Source organism: Trifolium pratense, linkage group LG2 (assembly GCF_020283565.1).
Source record: "Trifolium pratense cultivar HEN17-A07 linkage group LG2, ARS_RC_1.1, whole genome shotgun sequence".
NCBI classification, from domain to species: domain Eukaryota; kingdom Viridiplantae; phylum Streptophyta; class Magnoliopsida; order Fabales; family Fabaceae; genus Trifolium; species Trifolium pratense.
In genome coordinates, this window is record NC_060060.1 from 69,201,031 (window position 1) to 69,224,013 (window position 22,983).

The 22,983-nt window shown below is 32.9% G+C and overlaps 1 protein-coding gene and 1 long non-coding RNA gene across 4 annotated transcripts; both read right to left on the minus strand.

Annotated features, from left to right (window-relative positions):
* Nucleotides 1-5,770: 5,770 nt before the first annotated feature.
* LOC123906438 lies at nucleotides 5,771-9,560 on the minus strand. Of its 3 annotated transcripts, XR_006808915.1 has the most exons (5): nucleotides 9,165-9,511; nucleotides 8,066-8,431; nucleotides 7,438-7,567; nucleotides 6,242-6,716; nucleotides 5,771-6,047 (listed from the first exon to the last, which is right to left on the minus strand). It is a non-coding gene; the product is annotated as an uncharacterized LOC123906438 (long non-coding RNA). The 3 variants fall into 3 exon arrangements; XR_006808917.1 differs by having other exon boundaries at nucleotides 5,771-6,716; nucleotides 9,165-9,522; XR_006808916.1 differs by having other exon boundaries at nucleotides 5,771-6,716; nucleotides 7,438-8,431; nucleotides 9,165-9,560.
* Nucleotides 9,561-13,268: 3,708 nt separating this feature from the next.
* Nucleotides 13,269-14,795, minus strand: LOC123905318. The gene has a single exon (XM_045954925.1). The coding sequence runs from the start codon at nucleotides 14,793-14,795 to the stop codon at nucleotides 13,269-13,271; it is 1,527 nt and encodes a 508-aa protein (XP_045810881.1).
* Nucleotides 14,796-22,983: the final 8,188 nt, after the last annotated feature.

Genomic DNA, 22,983 nt, shown 5'->3' on the forward strand with positions numbered 1-22,983 from the left:
ATTTTTGTTTTGAGTTCGGTTTTAATGTTATTTTTATTTTTATATGGTTGTAGAATAATGATCACAACAATGAGATTAAAATGGATTAAAGACTTTTGAGACATGTTAGAGGAAAATATAGATAAATTAATGCAGATAAATCTTTTGTTAGAAAATAAAAATTTGTTTTTATTCTTCTCTAAGATGATTAACTTAGAATGAATTACTCTTTTTTTTGTAAAAAAAAAAAACAGAATGTTTTATTTCTTTTGTCACAAGATTTACTCTACCGAATATTTGAACAAAGAGTAAAATTGAGACCAATTTTGTAATTCAAATACATGTGAATTTTGAATATGATTATAAATTAAAAACACTTAATTATGTCCCATAATTTTGACTTGACTTCTCCTACCATAACTTTTTCAACTTAAATAATGGACATTTATTAAAAATTAATCTACAATAAATGACACAATTCTCAATTAATTATTCATAATCATGAATTAAAGGAACGAAAATCAGATCTTCTCAATTTTTTTTTGTTTCAAATTGTCAGTTTTTCTATACATAATCAAAATAATCAATGATTTTTTTTTTTTGACTTCTAATGCAAATTTTTTTAACACTCTGTCAACGTACTAATCATATACTTCTAAATGTCAAACTCTACATGATTCTTAAAAAATAACACTACATGATTCTTCTGATTTTTTTTAAGGAAAAAACTATTCAGATGCAATAAGAATATAATAGTGAAATATCCTAAACTTAATAAGTCACGGATAGTTTTTAATTAGCCAATTCAATTTCAAATTTTAAATGACTTTTGGTAAAAAAGAAATGTAAATGTGTTTTCTAGAAAAAAAATTCAAATGTTATTATACTCCTAAATAATTACTTTGATCCTAAATAATTCCGTTAAAAAATATATTCAAATTCATTTTTATATTAACTTTTATTAAAAAGAATTTAAGGTAGACGGGATGATACTTAATCTAAGACATGAAACACCTTAGAGTTCAAAGAATAGTTGCAATTTTTTTTTTAATTATGAAATTAAATGTTTCATTAATTCATATAAATTCATATTTTCAATTTTTGTCAAAAAAGAAATCATATATTCAATTAAATGTGGCAAAAATAGTAGTTTTTTAGGTTTCATTTCATGTTGCTAAGGGTTGTAAAAAAAAATTCCATGTTGCTAAGTGTTGATTATACATCTTTTTCAACAAAAAGTGGTTAGTATACTTAAGTATGCAGAAATATTTGGACAAAATCGATGAACCCAACAAATCAAATCAAAGTGAAAATTACTCGATCTTTTTTTGCTTTAAGTAAAAAAATTAACTAAACCAAAAAAACTAAACTGAATTTGTTTGTTTTTTTGTTTTTGATTTTAATTAACCAAGGAAATGCATCAATAAATTTATTAAGCTTACGAATTCCACTTTGACTTTGCCTATGAGGTAACACTCAAACAGTACGAGGCAACAACCTAAAATTTATCATTCTCTTTATCATTAAGTTCAACAAAACCATCGTTCTTCTCTTCATGCTTCAAATTATGTATTTCAAGTTCTCTTGAATAGTTTTCTATCTGTGTTTTCATTTCTTTAAATCCATTGCATCCATCAAGTTCTCTCGAGTACAAGGCCAGATCTAAACCTGACATATTTGTGTGGCAAAAAAAAACACGTTCACAAATTTCATAATTGAAAAAACATGTTTGATGCTTGCAGTTGCTATCGGCAAGACCAAAGCCAACTTAAGAAGCTTATAAACCATATCAAATGTGTTGCACTTATTTGTTTTCACAAGTTTTGCACAAAGATCTTATGTTCTTTTAAGTTTGCAAATTTTGAGTCACATCGAACATAATTCTGAAGCTAATGTCAGGATTATAGCTTGAAATTTGAGACCTAATTTCTAGATGTGCTTCCAACAATTCATAATCAACAACTTTAACACTTTCATTGTTTGAGTTGGGTAGAATTTCAGCATAGTATTAGTGCAGCCTGTAGGATATGAAGTAAGCAAATTATACAATTACAATTTATACAAAATCAGAATTTACATAATTCGTTTAGGGCTTAAATATGCAAAAGGTCCATGTACTTACGGGTCATTTGAGTTTTAGTCCCTGCATTTAAAAAACCTTTCATTTTGTCACTGCACTTTCATTTTATTTTAAAAAAATAGTTCATAAGCTGAATTTTGTGCTAATATCAATAACAAGTATCCAGATTTTAAATTCTATTTTTTTCATGTCGTCCTTGAGTCAAAGAGACCATTGGTGATTTGATTTCAACAATGATGTGATTTCTAAATCGGTGGAAGGTGTACTTTTGAAAGTGAAGTTGTTGTAAAGAAATGTTTAAGATGTATTTCAGCTTTTGCGCAACATTATGCCGGCAACATGTTATTACCCAAAGAGATGAATGAAATTCATGTGGATATGTTCTGGTGAATAACTGAGTGGAAATAAGAACAAAAAAAAATGTCAAGCTTTGGAAGGTACTGAAATATAACATATTTATTAGAAATCACCTCACTAATAAGATTGGCATAGGAAAATGTCAAGTTTTGGAATGGAATTCATGTGGATATGTTCTTGGTATTGTTGTGTTTGTATATTTTATTATTGTTGTTATAAGAAAATGACATGTTGTTCAATTTGCTTTGTATATTGTAGTCAATCGGCTCTGGTTTCATATATGTGTCATTTAATTGCCTTTAGTTATGACAATTCTTAATCTCTTGCCTTTAGTTAACATTCTATATGTGTCATAAGCCATTCATATAAATTCCTTCAAAAAAAAAAAAAAAGTCATTCATATAAATGACAATAGCTCGAAGATTTTTACCCAAACTCCACTACCAAGACCAATGTTTAATCTTACCACCGAATCGGTTTCATTTGATTTGTTTCATGATTTTAAGTTTTGTGTTATAATCACTATAACAAAGCTTTATCTTGAATTTTATATGTTTTGTAATATTATACTTATATTGAATATTAACATTCAATATTTGATGTAGAGTAATAAGTCAGAGTAGCAAACAAGTTCTTCAATAGCCAAATTTTTGGCCAATGTAAGACCTCTATAAACAACATAAAGTTTCGCAAGAATCATGTCAGACAACTCACGAATGAAGCCAGAAAAGTCTGGTAAGTAAAAATATAAATTATATCTGATAAGACCCTCATAACTAGCTCTAATCGGGGAACCTAAACAACTACCGTCAACGTTGAGGACCACACAAGAGAAGTTTTCATTGTTCCATTTGATGAACCTGTACCAACGTGATTAGAGGAGAAAAAAGATGTGAAAATCTCGACCAAGCTCTAGATGTTGAAGGATAGTTGATTTAAGGACAAAATTCATTGTTTGAATAAATTAAATTATGATATCTCCATATACACCAAACACCAGCCGAGAAGGAATTAGTTTAGGGACACATGGAGCCAACCTTGGCCAATCATGTGCGTCAATTAAAGAGAAGAAAGTCCGGTCATTGAATTCAATGTGGTGCCAAAGGTTTCTAGAGAATGTATAGTCCTGAACACAATGAAGGAAAGTCGTTTCCTGGAGGCCACATCGAGTAAAAATAGAGGAAGTGTCCAACTTCCGATGATTGAGTAAGGAAAAAGCAAGAACCAAATTATGACAGGCTAACCGTAAGAAAAAGATGATATTCGCATATAACTATTTTACTTTAAATAAAATGCAGAAAGTCAAAAGTTTAGAAATAAAAAGATGATTTTCGAATGTAACTACTTTACTTTATTTTATGTGCGCAGCAAATTTGAATTGTGTTAAATTGTTTTTGTAATAAAAATAAATTTAAATGTATATTGGTCTTCATATTTTCATAAAAGTAAAATTTAGATCCCTTATTAAAAAAATGATTTTTTGGCCTTATTTTTTTTTCCCAAAATTTTAGTCATCATTTAATTATTGGCATTTTAATTTTTGAAGTAGCAAAATTTGTTACACAGATTCTTAAAGACAAAAAAATTTGGTGACTTATTAAACATATATATTAGTGTAATTTATCATTTTTTGTGTTAGATAATTATGAAATTTAAAATATTAAAATCCTAATTTTTATAGTTACTTTTTAACCCGTGCTTGGCACGGGTCCGTATACTAGTTACCAGATATAATGACAGATCTGTTGGTTGGAAAAATATTTTTTAATTATTATTTTATGTGTTTTAAGGTCTCAATGTCTAATAATAATTACAATATTATATTCTCAATTAATAATTACTAAAAAAAAAAAACTGGAACAACCTCTAATAGCAAGTAAAAATCACTCTCTCACGGTGAGAGACATGTTCCACTCTCTCACGCTAGAATCCGCCACATTTTGTATAAAAAAAAAGTACTGACATTTTTTCTTTTGACTAAAATATAACATTTTTCTTAAAAGAGTAAGTAATTCAATTTAAAGACTTAACATAAAACTATAACATTCATTCTTTTTTATTTTGAAATGCTAACATTATTTTTTTTTGGTCAAGTGAAATGCTAACATTTTATTTAACAAAAATACTAACTTTTTTTTTTTATATGCAGTAATTTAATTATTTTTTAATTAAGTTGCTTCTTCATTTGTGAGTCAATATTTTGGAATGAATAATTGTGGTGGTGAAAGGCTCTGTTTATAGATTTTTTGGACTTAGGCTTCATCGTGGCACGATGCATCTCATCGTGGGACGATATCTCACAGAGGTTCATCGTGGCACGATGACTCCTATCGTGGAACGATGGGACTGATTCTCTTCATAAATATTGTCGATTTTCCTCAATAATATATCCTTTTCATAGTGGCATCGTGGCACGATGTAACTGAGCTTTTTTTTTTCTTTCATGTTTTACTCATTTTTGTGTAATTTCTTCAACTTTTGCATCTTGGTCAACTAACTTCGTTTCTTAGGTATTTTTCATGTTTTGGCTATCAGAAGACTACTAAAATGAGCAAAAACTAACCTTAAAACTATCTAAAAAAATCATATAAAATTCATGTGATGAGTCCCTCCATATGATTGGAATGAGTCACAGATAACTTGAGGAGCAGTTACTTATCCTATGCTTCGTAACATATATTGGAGTCAATGCGCCTTATTATCTTATTAGGCCTTTGGCCAGTTCGGAACACAAATTATCTTAATATCAACTACAAACAACCTATCATCTCAACTATATAAAGAATGGACTATGTCTGTTGCAAAGAAGAAGGATTTGTTGGATCATACTATGAAGCCACCATTGTTTCATGTCTTGATAATGGAAAATATGTTGTTCGTTACAAGAACCCAAACAACAAAAATAGGTGTTTAATAGAATTTTTTTACGCTATTACTGATACCGCTATTATAGGTATGTGGGGCCTATAATAGCATTTTAAAACCGCTATCAAGCGTGCAGTTTTAATAGCAGTTTTACCAAAACGTGTTGTAGTATGTACCTGCGCGCGAACAAACAGGCTTATGGAGACGGGTTTGGATAGCACCTGCATTTATAAAACTCTATTATAATTCCTTGTCTGGACCAAGGTTTAATAGCACTCGTATAAAAAACACTATTGTATGTCCTGTCCTTTTTGTTTTTTGACTAATCCTATCCGTTTTTTAAAAATTGCTCTTTTTTTACGGTAAATTGCATTTTTTTTTATTGACAACTTGCTCTTGAACTTTTAACATAGTACCAATATATATATTCAAAACATATTATTAATTTTTTTTTATAAAAAAAATAGTGATGCACCACACAAGATAAACTCTAGTAAAACAGAAACTCTTGTAATACATTCATTTCATAAACAAAACCAATCCGACTATAAGACAAATCCGAATTGAATAGTACAAACGCAAAGACCACTACAAAAGAGATATTGTCAAACTTTGGCCATACTTATGAGAAAATCAATGACAAATTTTAGTACAAACACAAAGACCACTACAAAAGAGATTGTCAAACTCTAGCCCTACTTTCTTCTGCGACCTATGACTTGATGAGAACCACCCACTTCATTGAAAAAGGAAGGCCTCAAACTACCTGTATAATAAAACATAGTCATTGTATATATAGATGTACAAGAAATCAAGTACATAGGCATTCCATCATTTGACTGAATACAAATATACTATAGAAGATATCAATGATCATGAATTGCTACAAAAACCTAAAATTTAAGAATATGTAGTCCTAACCAAAGATATGAAGATAGGAAGTAAAATCATAAACACTACCTCACAAGAGACAAGCACAAAGAACAAACCATGACCGCTTGAGTAACCTCAACAAACACGAACAGAGAGCAGGGGTGAAACAAAGGAACCTTGACAACACCTTTGTCGGCTTGTGAAGTACAGTACTGCTGCCTCTGACAGCTTGCGTAAAATCGGTTCAAAACAAAGAATACCATAAAAAAGTTTTCATTGTTGTTAAAATTTGGTTCTGACTATGAATCGTATGCCCGATTTTAACAATAGAATTCAACAATAGAAATAATTAAACTAGACATACAATACATACATACTCAAGTTGTCTCTAAGAAAAAGAGGTAATTACTAGATAATTCTATCTAGTAAAGCATAATTGGAAAGTAACAAGAAAAATGGGTGAGATCATTGATTGTAGTTATCAAACTAATAGAACCTACATAACAAACCTTAGCTAAACAATTATAGCATCACCGACATGGCCCCAGTCTGACTTGTTTACCTGAACATTCAGAAAGCAAGAGAACCAAAATGTTATGAATTAAGACTTGTCAATAGGAGAGAGTTCATACAAGGCTTCCATTTCATAATAATGTCCACAATTTTGACATAGCAACAAAGTCAGATAACATTTGAAGTAATAGCTATTGAATTGGACAATTAGCATTCCATTCATTCAATACAATAGATCATGATGAACAATAGATTTTAATTTATTAAATTTTAAAAACACTCTTTAATTTTATCGGATGTCCCCTAAGGGACAAAACACTCTTTAATTTATTATCAATAAACAGGAACAATAGGCAACTCAACTCAAAATGCCTTATTAAGATGCAACCTTTCTTATTTTGTTTCCCAAATTGATTTTGTGCTTAATATGGTTGTCTGGAGCCTAAAAAGATCAATGCCAAATATGCTATCTTTGTTGAAAATTGTTCATATTGAACAAAAATATACTGGTAGTATAATAAAAGGCAAAATATGAAACTTGCTAGTTGAAACTTGGTACATAATACCACGAAACAATATAGATTTAAGTAATTAAAACTTGTATATGAATGATTTACAAGGTCATGATGTATGTGTCTTTCACAAGTCATTCAAAATAATAGAAGAACAAAATAAGCACACAAAACTTCTAATATTATGCAGCACTAGTAATCTGAAACTTCAGGAAAATGAGAAAGGACACTAATCTATAGTGTTGAGTTAAAACTTACCTAAGAGTGGCAGATCCATTCCCAATGTGTGATTTGAGGCATACCTATCATCTTCCCGAATCATTTACAATTGCAGATACATACAAGTTTTACCACAAAATAAGTTACATGTGCAAAGTAAGCTTGGTACCTATATGATTTTTTCAAAGACTTAGTAAATATCACCAGTATATGATCTCTCCACATATGAAAGAACTGAAAAATAAGAATAAAACACTAAGAACTAGCAAAACAAAATGAAACTAGTATTGAAGAACTTCAACATTTACACTTCACAGTTATAATTTTAAATTCATTACTACTTTCACAATTTACACTTGAACCTACACTAAACAGAACTCAAATGACTTACACAATAGGCATACAATTATGCACCACAATAGTATTTTCAACAAACAAATATCCTACACTAAATACACACACGTATATACAAGATTCTTATAGTATTCACAATAAGTACACTATAAATTAACTAGAAAAACTGAAAATCCAAATTGAGAACCACAATGCTGAGGAAATATAACAGCAAAAATTCAAACCCAAGAATTTAATCAAGTAAAAATGATGCCCAAAAGATAAAATGTACAAAAGAGCAGTAACAATGAAAGGAAACAAGAGCAACAAATACCTTCAGTTGGTACGGTTGAAACCTACAACAGCGAAGAAAGGAATAAGAGGTATTTTGGTGGACTCAATGACCGTTCTAATTGAAAAAGGAAAAAAGAAGAGGTAACGAAAGAGAATAGCAGAGGAAGAACCAATAGTTTGGCTCGACCGGAGAGAAAAGATGCAGAGAAACACAAATTCAACAGAGTTCATAGTTGTGGCAGTGGTTCCAATCTACCTACCATTTAAAAACGCAGAGGAAAAAAATGCTCCTTTTCAATTAAACCTGTGAGGAAATGCAGAAAATTCTCATCCACCAAATTTCAAAGAACTTGAACCTATTACTGTGGCCACTTCTTAATTTATATATCAAAGCATGTCAAGTTTCCTGTACAATAAAAACAAAGAGAAATCATGATATATCAACTAGAAATAAGGGTAAGTTTCCAGTAGCAGAGGCATCATTATAGGGATTGAAAACATTATAAATTTAGCTTTTTTTTTACTTAAAATTGAAAATCATCACCTATATTGTAACCTACAAATTTATGGAGAAGATGCATTTGAGCAACCCTTCTTATACAAGAACCATTCCAACTGTCCAAACACAACAGCAAGATTTATAGATTTACACTTTTTCATGTGGCAAAGATGATCAACAATCTATGTCTAAAATCACACAAAGATAGAACAACCTAATCTAATATATGGCAAGAAGATAATTTAAACATGGATTAAAATTAACAACTTCAATTTTTATCTTTAAATATTTCCTCATATACATTCACAAACCACAACAAGCAAGTGAGGGTGTTTCAAATTCTTAATCATCAAATAATTATCTTCATTTAAAAAATAAATTACCTAGAATGAACACACCTCAGAATAAACAATATTAAGCAATTGAAAACAAATAAATGATACCTATATTGGATATCACACTAAAATCCAAAATCAAATGAATTGAAAAATCAAGGAGGTGGAAAGATTATAGCTTATGGGCCTTGTAAATTTGCAAGATTATAGCTTATGGGCCTTGTAAATTTGCAACATTGAACTGAAAGGAAGGTTAAATTAATTGAAAAATCAAGAAACCAAAGCATCAGGGTTTCAAATCAAACCTGTGTATGAGGGATGAACGTCGTCGTCGTCGTCGTCAGTGAAGGGATTGGCAAAAAGATCCTTTGCGTGATAGTTTCTTACTTTCTTTCTTTCTGTCAATGAAAGGCATCGAAGAAGGGGTGAGGGCGACAAATTTGGTGTTCGAGCGTGTTTGATAGAGGTGTTAATAACAACAATTTAGGGTTTGAAGGAGAGAAAACGAAGGATATAGGGTTCAATTGTGAGGTGATGGGTCGAAACGAAGAACATAGGGTTCAATAGAGACGACGAGATCGGCAGACCTCGACTGCCTCTGTATGAGTCTTTTCGCTAATATGCGCAACAGTAAGACGACAACGATGGAGGTTTGACGGAGATGAATGGCTCTGTGGTTATTTTTTTTTAAATCCGGAATTGAATAATGCTTAGCAACACACTCTTTAACAAACACACTCCTACACAGTCTTTTTTATTGGTTGAAATTCACATGGGTCCCATAAAAAAATGTGGACCTATATAACTTTTATGGGACCCATATAAATTTTAACCAATAGAAGAGAGTGTGTTAGAGTGTGTTTGTTAAAGAGTGTGTTGCTAGCACTCCTCATCCGGAATTTTACCCCTTTTTTAAAATCCGGTTTTTTGGATTTTATCTCCCACCAAAATTCTGCACAAAATCTGTTTTTGAGCCTCAAGTTCAAAGTTTCGCAGATAACTCAATTTAGATCAATAATTCACAAAAAGGGTAACGAAATGACCGCAATCCAGTTAGTTTTCCACAGAATCAAACTCCACTAAATTTGGAATTACAGAGAGAGATCGATTACCGTTTTAGTGAAGGTATGTCCAAATTAATTATCGTATGGAATTACTACTGATATTTTCGTCATGTCTCTTACCCTGTAGCTCATTTTTTTAATAGTATTTACATGTCTGGAAAGCTAACGAAATTACCCTTGTTGGCATTTTAATTTCGTCGAATTTGGAGTTACGATACGTTTGGTAGACTATGTTGAATTTGAAGGTCATAAGTAGATTTCTGCAAAATTAGTAATTGGACAGACCTTCACTAAAACGGTAATTAATATCTCTATGTAACTCCAAATTTAGTGGAGTTTGATTCTGTGGAAAGTTGACTCGATTACGGTCATTTCACTATCAGTTTGGTGAATTATTGATCCAAATTGAGTTATGTGCGAAACTTTGAAGTTGATACTCGAAAGCAGATTTTGTACTTTTTTTTTGGGGGGGGGGGGGGGGGGGGGGGGGCAAAATCCAAAAAAATAATAAAATTGGGGGGGGGGGGGGGGGGGGGTAAAATTCCGGATTTTAAAATAGGATGGTAAAATTCCGATTTTTTTAAAACAGGGGGTAAAACTGCATTTAAACCTATAATCTATATCTATATATCTATTTTATATCTATATCTATACTATATATAAAGAGGATGTATGAGTTTTGGTATGGACTTTTCATAATAACAATAATACTCTTGATTTTTTTATTAGCAACAAAAATATTTTATTAACAAACTCACCATAATATAAAACACATTTTTTTAGCAGCAAAAATCTCTTTTTAACAAACTCACCATAACATAAGACATATCTTTTATTTTTTGGACATAAGTTAGACACAGGCAGGCGTGGAACGCGCGTGCCTATCCCGCTAGTAATAATAAGATGCCTGTTTATTTTAAACTTTAAAGAAAAAAACAATAATAAGAGGGTCAAAGGTTCAACATCCAACAAAGTCATATTTTTTATTGGGTCTTGCTAACCAGTGCCCCCGGGGCACTAGTTAATGAACCAAAAGAAGAAATAAAATAAAAGTTGTGCATGGAAAACATCAAAATATAGACTTTTGTTGTATTGACTACACAATTTCCAAGTAAAACTTTCTAAATTTGAATCCTTAACAAGTGCTCCTGGGGCACTATTTAACATTTGCCTTTTTTATTTACTAATCTCACATATTACGGCACTTAAATAAAAACTGTTATTTGTCAAAAAAAATATTGTAAGACACGGTTTTAATAGCGATTTCTCATATGGACAAAACTTAGCTGGGACAAGGTCACTAGACCTAAAAAATTAGGCGGTCTTGGAATTAGGAAGTCTAGAGAGGCTAACACGGCGCTGTTGGGAAAATTGGTTTGGAGCATACATCAAAATTGTGATTCTCTATGGGTTCAGGTGCTTAAACACAAGTACATAAACAATGGCAGTTTTATTACCATGACCAAGAAGCCAGGATCGGTTACATGGAATGCTATCATGAAAGCCCTTTTGGCTCTCAGAGATGGTTTTGAATTTCGCTTAGGTAATGATAATTCCTCTTTCTGGTTCTCTAATTGGTCTGGCACTGGTAAATTAGCAGATAAGGTCTTGTATGTGGATATCCATGATTTAGAAATTGTTGGTCAAGTGACTCCAAACAACACAAGAGGGGGTGAATTGTGTACTCAAAAACCGATTAAAAATAAGCACTTAAAATATTTTAACCAATTAAAATTAAGTTCTTGTAAATAAGTTTAAATAGAATAAGAAATTATAAATAAAGTTACCGAAAACAAGTAAATAAATTGAAAATAACTTGCAAGGAATATAAAAGAGATGAAAGGGAAAGGAGAGAGAACACAAAGAAATTATCCTGGTTCGGCCAAAAACAAAGGGCCTACTCCAGTCCCCAAGGAAAGCACCTTGAGATTTCACTAAACCAAGCTTTTATAACAGGATAAGCTAATAACCTTTACAACCGAGAACTCTCAACACAAACAATGGGATATCACCTCCCTTGTGCAAGAGCCTCTAAACCAAGAGATATCACCTCTCTTGAAAACCTTGGGATCACACCCAATACAAAAGAAATTACAATGATATTACACCAAGTGTGTAGATATAACAAATTGAAGCACAAGTACTACAAGGTAAACTATGTAGTATAAAAGAGCTCTCAAGTAAATATATTAGCAAGTATAGAAATAGTGAGAGTGATGAGTATTATTTTCTATATGATTTTGATGTAAAAATTCAGTACTTCAAATGGATGGCACAAGACTCTATTTATATAGAAAATGGAATGAGAATGAAGTGCAAAACAAATACTAGCCGTTAGTTGAGCAAAACACGTCTGGAAAATATTTTTCTTCATTGCACTTTAATTCCATGATGATCATAAAATAAAATCCATTTTATTCCATTTTAACCAAATAGCCGTTGTAACAATAATGGTCCATTGAAAACAAATATGCCATAATCACATTGAAATCAATTTGGCTATGATCTCCAACATGCCATTTTGAGAAACACGTAGACATGCTAAGATTAATTTCAAAAGCATGGTCAAAAATATTTTTAAAGACATAAATAAATCATGCAATTTTAAAATAATTTATGTCAAAATATTTTTATGTAAAATCATATTTAAATAAAAATCATTGTGAGTGTGTGATATATATATTTTCAAGAGAGCTATTTCTACTACTCACATAAAGATCCTAAAAAAATGGATTACAATCCAATAATTCAAGTCTTAAAAGCTTAATCCACTTTTCCGCTTTTTGCATCCTTGTCATTCTTACACTTCTTTTGTCAATCATCAAAACTACAATGTTCCTGTCAAGGCATATATTCACATTCTCCCCCTTTTTGATGATGACAAACATCTCATGGTGGGATTTGCTCAATGAAGGGGTTAGGATAAAATTAATCAATAATAAAGTATATGTCAGAGATAAGCGCAGATTATTCTCCCCCTTTCTATATGCAAATATTTACAAACTACTCCCCCTGAAACATGCAAATCACACAACTCTCCCCCTTTTGGCATTATCAAAAAGCGGGAAAGAAATAATCATGACAAAACATATATTCAGGAAAAATAAATCATAAAAAATAGTAAAGTGAAAAGAGTAAACCATTTTTGCTTCTCTTGAATTTGCAATTTCTTTTTAGATTTCAATAACATCGCCTTATGATGCATAGCCACCTTCTTTTTCTTTTTTTTTTCTTTTTTTGTAATAATGAGGACAACTCATTTTTCTCCCATTTCATGTGCTTTGAATAGCCATTAAAGATATGCAATTTGAGTTCTTCGGCTCCAAGCACATCTACAACACAAAATCAAACTTTGGCTTTTGGTACCCAAATCATTTTGGGTCCTTGAGAGTTAGCTTTAGGCAAAGTGCCATTTGACATTCCTTCCCATCTATTATTTAAATATTGGTTCTTTCTCAAATTACAAATAGATGAAGTATGACCATTTTTGTTGCAATAGAAACATTTAACAAAAGGTATACTAGAAGTCATGTTTGGGCTAAAATTTCTTTTAAAAGGTAAAGTGTGTCTTTTTGGTTGATAACCCAAACCAGCTTTATTATAGCTTGCTTTTTGATTACCCAAAATGATGTCTAGTTTGTCTCTACCCATTGTGAATTTAGCAAGAACATTATTCAAATCTTCAATTTTATCTTTCAAGATATTGCATTCATTACATTCAATATTTTCTTTCTTGTTTTCACAAGGGGTGTTAGTAGATACATCGCTTAGAAAAATTTGTTTCTCTTTAAGAACCTCTATTTCCTTAGTTAAAACATTAATTTTTGATTCAAGAGTGGAAATAGTTTTCTTAGAAGTAGAAACCATTTTTTTAAACTTACTAGACTCCTTATTTAATTCTTCACAAATAAAGAGCAACTCATCATAAGTAAAATTGGGCTCAGATTCAAATGAGTTTACCTCTTCTTCTTGATGAGCCATAAGACATAGGTTTGCTTCCCCAATTTCAGATTCATCGGATGAGGTCATACCATAATCATCCCAAGCAATGTATGATTTCCTTCTTTTTGTATGAGAGCTTGAAGATTCTTTTTCTTTGCATTTATGCCTCATTGACTTTTTGGGCATATTAACCATTGACTCCATGTCTTCTTTATTTTCTTTGATATTTGCTTTGAAAACAAGTCTTTTATTTTGGTTTTCACCTTCTTCACTTACAAAGAGTCGATCTAATTCGAGCTCGTGTTCCTGCAATTTACCAAATAAAATAGCCAAATTCATAGAAGATAAATTATTAGATTCCAAAACAGCGGTCACTTTGGGTTGCCAACTTCGATTTAAGCATCCAAGTACTTTGTTAATTAAGTCTTCATTTTCGAAATATTTTCCAAGTTCTCTAAGATGATTTATTATACGGATGAATCGTTTTTGCATATGTTGTATGCTTTCTCCGGATTGCATCCTAAATAATTCATACTCATGAGTCAATGTGTTCATCCTAGCCCTCTTGACCTCGGTAGTTCCTTCATGGGTCAATTGGAGGGTGTCCCACATTTCTTTGGCGGTCATACAATTTGATACTCGATAGAATTCATCAACACTTAAAGCACTTGTGATGATATACTTTGCTTTCAAATTGTATTGTACCTTTTCTTTTTCCATTTTGGTCCAAAGATTTCTTGGTTTATTCACCACTACATTATTAACTAAATGGGTGGGAATAAATGGACCATTTTCCACAACGTCCCATATATCAAGGTCTATACCTTGAATAAAAATTTTCATTCTTTCCTTCCAATAACCATACCATTCACCATTGAAAGGTGGTGGTCTATTTATGAAAGTTTCCCCATAAAATTTGTTTGAAGTCATCTTGGCTCTTGAGACGATTAGTCTTTAAACAAGAGTCCAAGCTCTGATGCCACTTGTTGGTCAAGTGACTCCAAACAACACAAGAGGGGGTGAATTGTGTACTCAAAAACCGATTAAAAATAAGCACTTAAAATATTTTAACCAATTAAAATTAAGTTCTTGTAAATAAGTTTAAATAGAATAAGAAATTATAAATAAAGTTACCGAAAACAAGTAAATAAATTGAAAATAACTTGCAAGGAATATAAAAGAGATGAAAGGGAAAGGAGAGAGAACACAAAGAAATTATCCTGGTTCGGCCAAAAACAAAGGGCCTACTCCAGTCCCCAAGGAAAGCACCTTGAGATTTCACTAAACCAAGCTTTTATAACAGGATAAGCTAATAACCTTTACAACCGAGAACTCTCAACACAAACAATGGGATATCACCTCCCTTGTGCAAGAGCCTCTAAACCAAGAGATATCACCTCTCTTGAAAACCTTGGGATCACACCCAATACAAAAGAAATTACAATGATATTACACCAAGTGTGTAGATATAACAAATTGAAGCACAAGTACTACAAGGTAAACTATGTAGTATAAAAGAGCTCTCAAGTAAATATATTAGCAAGTATAGAAATAGTGAGAGTGATGAGTATTATTTTCTATATGATTTTGATGTAAAAATTCAGTACTTCAAATGGATGGCACAAGACTCTATTTATATAGAAAATGGAATGAGAATGAAGTGCAAAACAAATACTAGCCGTTAGTTGAGCAAAACACGTCTGGAAAATATTTTTCTTCATTGCACTTTAATTCCATGATGATCATAAAATAAAATCCATTTTATTCCATTTTAACCAAATAGCCGTTGTAACAATAATGGTCCATTGAAAACAAATATGCCATAATCACATTGAAATCAATTTGGCTATGATCTCCAACATGCCATTTTGAGAAACACGTAGACATGCTAAGATTAATTTCAAAAGCATGGTCAAAAATATTTTTAAAGACATAAATAAATCATGCAATTTTAAAATAATTTATGTCAAAATATTTTTATGTAAAATCATATTTAAATAAAAATCATTGTGAGTGTGTGATATATATATTTTCAAGAGAGCTATTTCTACTACTCACATAAAGATCCTAAAAAAATGGATTACAATCCAATAATTCAAGTCTTAAAAGCTTAATCCACTTTTCCGCTTTTTGCATCCTTGTCATTCTTACACTTCTTTTGTCAATCATCAAAACTACAATGTTCCTGTCAAGGCATATATTCACAGAAATGTGTGTCAAAGATATCTACACCGATGGGAATTGGAATTTTAATATGCTTTATACAAATATTCCTACTGCTGTTACAGATCACCTAAAAATGATTCCTGTGTTCCTACTGCTGTTACAGATCACCTAAAAATGATTCCTGTGTGTTTAAATTCCCAAGTGGCTGATTCGTATACCTGGAAAGGTAATCTTAGAGCATCCACAATGGAGCACTCCATTTTTTAGTACTTAAATGGTCCCACATAGACACATCATCAATTTATTATTTTTTTAATAATAGTACCTAATAGGTACTCAACCCCTCCAATGGAGCATTTCTTAAAAAGTTCTAAAATAGGTCCCATCAATAACTCCACATCATTAAAATTTGAAATTTAATTTAAAATAATATTGTCAAATTAATTTTTTTTGAATATATTAAATAAAGTGGGTCCCATAAAAAGAAGAGAGAGAAAATTCTTATATTAGAAGTGGTACCTATTAGGTACTAAAATGTTTTGTGCTCCAATGGTAGTACCTAATAAGTACCATGAGTACCTAATAGGTACTACACCATTGGAGATGGTCTTAATGGTATTTATTCAGCCCGTGATGGATATTTTTGGTTCAATAGAAATGAGTTTGCTGGAAATGATACAGATAGTATATCTTGGACTTGGTTATGGAATATTTCTGCTCAGGAAAAACTCAAGTTCTTTCTTTGGACTGCTCTGCACAATTGTCTTCCCACTAGAGAAATGCTTTGTCATCGCAACATGCTTCAGGCAAACCATTGTCCTCGGTGTAACCAAGAAATCGAGACGACTTTGCACTACTTGAGAGATTGTGATTTCGCAATCCGACTTTAGCACTCTATTGGTTTCACAGACCAGTCTTTTTACGGGAAGAATGATTTGTACAACTGACTGAGGATTGACATACAAGGCAAGTTTGTCTTTATGTTTTTAGCTGCAGTTTGGTGGTTATGGCGCGCCATGAATCTCTTGTGCTTAGCTAATGAGTTAGTGTCCCCGATTACTCTTAGGATGTGGACGGAAAATTATGCGCATCTGTTGTTTAAATGCTTCTTTAAGCAAGCTACAGTTCCGGAAACTAAGTGGGTAAGGTGGAATGCCCATCGGGGTTCTGGTATGATTTTGAATGTATCTCAGGTTTTGGGGGCTTAATTCGAAACAATGATGACATGTGGATTCATGGTTTTGCTGGAAACATAGGTTTCTCTAACATACTTCACGCGAAGCTTTTGGCTATCTACTATGGCTTAGTCATGGCGTGGGAGTTTGGGATCACAGAATTGTGGTGCTACTCAGACTCTAAGGTGGCAATCAAGTTGATATCAGAATCTGTTAATGCTTGGCATCACTATGCAGTTATTCTTTATAACATAAAAGAGTATCTTGCTAGAGATCGGAGGATTCATATAGTTGACACTTTCCGGGAGGACAATGCATGCGCTGACTACCTTGCAAAATTTGGAGCTGCCAATCCTGAGGCATATTCTCCTATAGTAGATCCCCCAAATGGAATGAATATTCTCTTGCTAGCTGATGCTTGTGGGACTTTCTTTTCTAGATAGTTTGTTTTTTTTTTTCTTTTGTTTCTTCTACTTGTACAAAAAAAAATGGACAAAAATTACAAATAGTACCATAGGTGTTGTTCATCCATTTGACCATTAATAACATGACAAGTGTACTCACTTGTGCACGTCATCCTCAACTCTTATAATTCCATTGACCCCTTTAACCTCCGTTAACGCCGTTAATGAATACACAACTACTAATAATTTTTTTTATTGTTCTGCAAATCTGCGACGCCATTATCATGAAGGTTCTGCTCCATAGGGACTGGGAGCACCACATATCAATAGTTATTAGAATTTCTTGATTTATTATTGACATTGATTGCAAGAACTCACAACATCGATGGATGAAGATTAATGTCATGTTTTTATAATTATGTTTCATGCGTTTAAAAAAGGATCGAGTTGCCCTTCACATGCAACAAATTAATTAGAGATTGAAGTAGAAACAAGCTATGTGAGTTGTTGTGTTTGACAGGTATTATGGCGGTGGAAATAGGATTGAAATTTATAACTCCAATCTCCTGTGGCCTGTGGGTATTAAAGGGTGAAATACGATTGAAATTTCAGTAGCAATGAAAAAAAAATTGGGGAAGAATATGATAGAGAAACTGAGAACTGATTTTGGTAATTCACTGTCGTGGAGATTTCTTTCACTGATAAAGGTTAACGGTGGTAGAACAAAACTTGAGACTATTTGAGGTAGATGTGATGTGTATTAGTGAGTCTACTTGTCATGTTATTAATGGTCAACAGAATGAACAACACCTATGAAATTCTGGTACACAGTAGGCAAGTGTTGTCCACGATGTGCCGACACTTGTCGCAACACTTGTCTTAGCAGTAAGAACAATAAAACAGAGCATTAAAAACATATACTGAAAAGCATAAACGACACACATAATTGTTAACCCAGTTCAGCCTAACAGCCTAATCTGGGGGATACCAATCCAGGAGGAAATTCACTATCAGCAGTATTAATTCTGAGCTAAACTTCCCCGTTTACAACTCCTCACTTAATCCCTACCCAATGACACTTCTACCTAGGAACTCCTAGATATGAGACCCCGTCTCACTCCCCTCAACCTTATAACCAGTAAGGATTTCAATAACAACATAATGGAGACACTCTCCTTGACAAAGATGAAGACACACTTCAATAACATCACCACCTAGCCAACGACTAAGTTCACAATTTGGAGTTGCTTAAAAGCTTCCTCCAATTACAATACTCAACTCATTACCTATAGGTTTCTGAGTGAGGACATAGTGACCATCTCACAACCCGAGTGGTTCACTTTACACCAACTCTCCTAGAGAGTGGCTTAAAGACACGAAACCCTTAAAAGACTACATCTTTGATATTCTATTTTAGCTTCAAGTTTCGGTCCATAATAAGGGTTAGCAGCACCCTTTATATAGCACAGCCTCGTGGGCTTTTCACAGTGCTTCAGCTCCAAGAAATCTTCTAGATGCAAAATATATATTTTTACCAAATCTTTCTTTGCATCAAATATTCCTCCCATAAATATATTTGTTGTAAATATATTTGTTGTAAATATATTTTAAAATTAAATCTTCTAATCTTCTTGAAGCACAAAGATTTATTTGAAATAAATCTTTTATATTTTCTGCAGCAATCTTCACAAGATATATTTTTGAAAATAATAGTTCTATTTTTGAAACACAAAAATATATTTTCCAAAAATATAATTCCTTTGGAAAATAGAACTAGGGTTCAGCTGCCTTCTGAAACACATTGATCACGTGCGCCTTGTTGTATAAGAAACCACGAAATAATTCTTCAAACAGATCTTCAAAAGATTGAGTAGAAAATAATAACATCTAGCTGGCGCGCGCAGAACAGAGTCATGTGTTGTTCCAAAGTGTAACAACATTTGTCACAACACTTGGGGTCAGCACATTTGTCTCAACACTTGGCTAAAATATGTTTTCGCAAAATGTAGCCAATATACAAAAACCCAACAATCTCCCCCTTTGGCAAATTTTGGCTAAAACAATATTAGACCAGTATATAGAGAGATACAGTATTACCTTTCCTTCGAGTCAACATGATCACACAACTAGGAAAGAAAGTAACACATAGTATGACTACTTCCAAGAGAGGTAAGTAGCATCAGAGGCATGCAATAGCAGGAATAAACACATATAGCCTCACAGAGCAGATAAAGAGAAATAAACTTTCATAGTGGATTCAAAGATAGGAGAAATAAACTCCTATAATCAGAGTACATCCATTCAACAAAAGATCACCAGGGAAAAATAAATTCCCACAAACATAGAACTAGGAAAAATAAATTCCCAGCCACCAGAGAATAAAGCCAAGATGTCTCAGCATCTGGCATCACACTTGTCACTTATTCATACTACCACTCCCCCTGAATTTATGCATGACAGAGCACAAGCATACAATGTAATCAACCATAGGAACTACAACATCCTTGTAATAGCAGAAGCATTCAATCAGAGTGATTAACGCTTAATAGTTGTTGTAGACACACATGTGTGCATTCATAAATAAGCATGTACAAGTTACCCATATTTCTATGAATGTAACTAACTAAGTCACCCATATTGCTATGAATGTGACCCAAATCACCCATATTTCTATGACTGTGATCCTAAGCATAAAAGTCATCCATATTTCTATGATTATGACTAAGCACGATGAATCATCCATATTTCTATGACTATGATTATGATCATGCCCTATGCTACAAATTTAAATGTTTTTTTGAATTCTTGCAACACATCACACAGAGCTGAAGGTAACATTTACTCCACTCAGACATAGGCCTAGAAGATTAACACATCGCAGAAAGAACCGCAACAACATACACACCAGATGTCAGCACATCTGTCCACACAGATAGATCTTACATATCACAGATCACTACTCCCCCTTTTTAGCCACAAATTCTGACAAATAAAGTCAGTGTGCATTAAACAAAAGAATAGAGGCAAAGAGGTACCATAGCAGTATCAGAAGTGCAAGTTACATAACAGAGAGAACTAAACTCTCACAAAAGAACCACATAGGGAGAAATAAACTCCCACATACTGAGAAAAATAAATTCTCACATATCAGATCAGGATGTCTAGACATCAGACATGACATCACACATTAGGAACATAGCACTCCCACAACCATCAAGCACACTATCAGAGCATAAGCTATCAGAACACATTATCATGCTAGTCACACACTACTACTCCTCCTGAATAGCATTACTCCCCCTCAACACATGCATATATAGATAACTCACACTCCCCCTCAATACGAGCATAGAAGCATAAGAACATCAATACGAGCATAGAAACAAAAACTCAAAAACAGTCACCAGATGTGAGGACATTTGTCCACTCACTTGTCACACACACACACAACTCCCCCTTTTTAGTCATAATTTTGACAAACATCATACATATCAGAACATAGAGTAGCAGACAAACGCTTCAGAGTGCACACAATACAGACCATAATGCACACAGAGGTGCTAGAAATCCATGGCCTAGCCCACAAAAGATACGGAGAACAAAAGTAGTGGGAAGAGAACATGCGCACTTTCACCCACAATACCATGACCAAACTCCAACAGTATAGCATGAAGATCATAAGTAATAAGGCATAAACCTATACTATCTTCATCACATCAACCACATAGTGCACAGAGCTACTACAACCAAACATAACACCATGGGATATAAATCAGAAATAGAGGAACCATATCATATCCACCACATCAAACTCCATAGTCAACACTCATAAAACAAACTTTTTCCCCTTGTTTCCACAACATGACAAGAGCATGAGAGAACATTGTTCAAAAATTCAGCTTCTCGCAGCATTATCTCCTTTAAAACACAAATTTCTATTTCTAGACATTTTCTTCAAAATGAATGAAACATTCTCTAAGAGGACAGAAGAGATGTCAACTTTCTTCCTGTCAAGTGACATGATGCCCAGAACAACATCCTCAATATTTGGCTCATAGTCAACCACATTCTGGCATTTTGGTGACAGATGTTGTACACAATGTTGGAACACTTGAGATAACATGATGTTGAGACAGATGTTACAACATCTCGTACCAGAACAGACAAGTTATTCAACACAGATGAGTATTACTCAGTTCCAATCTCAAGAGACATATACCAAAAGCATCTTCAACAATATATATATTGTCATCACATAAGAACATCAAACTAGAGGTTTCAGAAACAGGTCTGAAATAGTCACTTACCATAGTAGTAATCACCTTTGATCATCACATTATCGCATATGATCATAACACATCTGAACACATATAATACTTCTCAGCAGAATGCACATCCAAACAATCATACCATGCTAGTTCTCCTTTTAGTCACACTTTGAGCAACAACTTTGGTCAAGTGGAAGATCATCAAGATCAGTTTCTTCTACCACATTCAAAACATCAATACTCCAAACCACCATTAGTTGATCCTCATTAGATTGAGGACTCTCAGAACCATATCAACATCAGTTTGGGGGATTGCAGAACAGGTTTCAACAACACTAACGGGTTGGTCCAGGATGTTTCAACATCCGATATGACATTAGACGTATGTGAGGTTCCTTTGGGGGACTCAACCACAACTTTAGTGAGGGATGACAAAGTGTCAGAACCAACAACCTTGGAAGATGACACATGCACATTTTCAACAACAGTGTCATCAACAACAGCAACATTCATACTAGATTGAAAGTTTCAGAGGTACATCTGACAGATGTTCCAGCACTAGCCATAACATTTGAACTGACAGAACCTTTAACATGAGTAACAACATTTGATTCGATATTAATAAAATTTACCCAAGTAAATCTGGAGGAATCATCAACAACTAAAAAGACATACTTCTTTCGACCAAGGTTTTTCAACTTGCATAAGTCTCATCAAATCAGCAATCATCTCTTTTTCTGTCATGAAGCCAGAATTTTCTTGCCAGATGTTGCAACATTATGTGGGACATTTGTCCCTTCAACTAGTCTATAGTGCAATGTGAGAGGAGATTCCTTCTTATAGACAACATCAGAGCTGATCAAAATACTTGGATGCTGATCAAGAATAATACTACAAAGCACATTGGAAATGTTGTTGGCATCTTCACATCCAAAGGCTTAGCATGCTTAGTAGTTTGAAAAATATAAGAGTCAAAATCCCATTTGGTCTTGGTACCAACAGTGTAGATAAAGTTACTCAAGCCTATAGCACTGTCAGAATTCTCTACCTCAGCTTCAGGTTCTTCACTCCTGCCCAAAAACTTATTAATCACATCAGGTGAAAA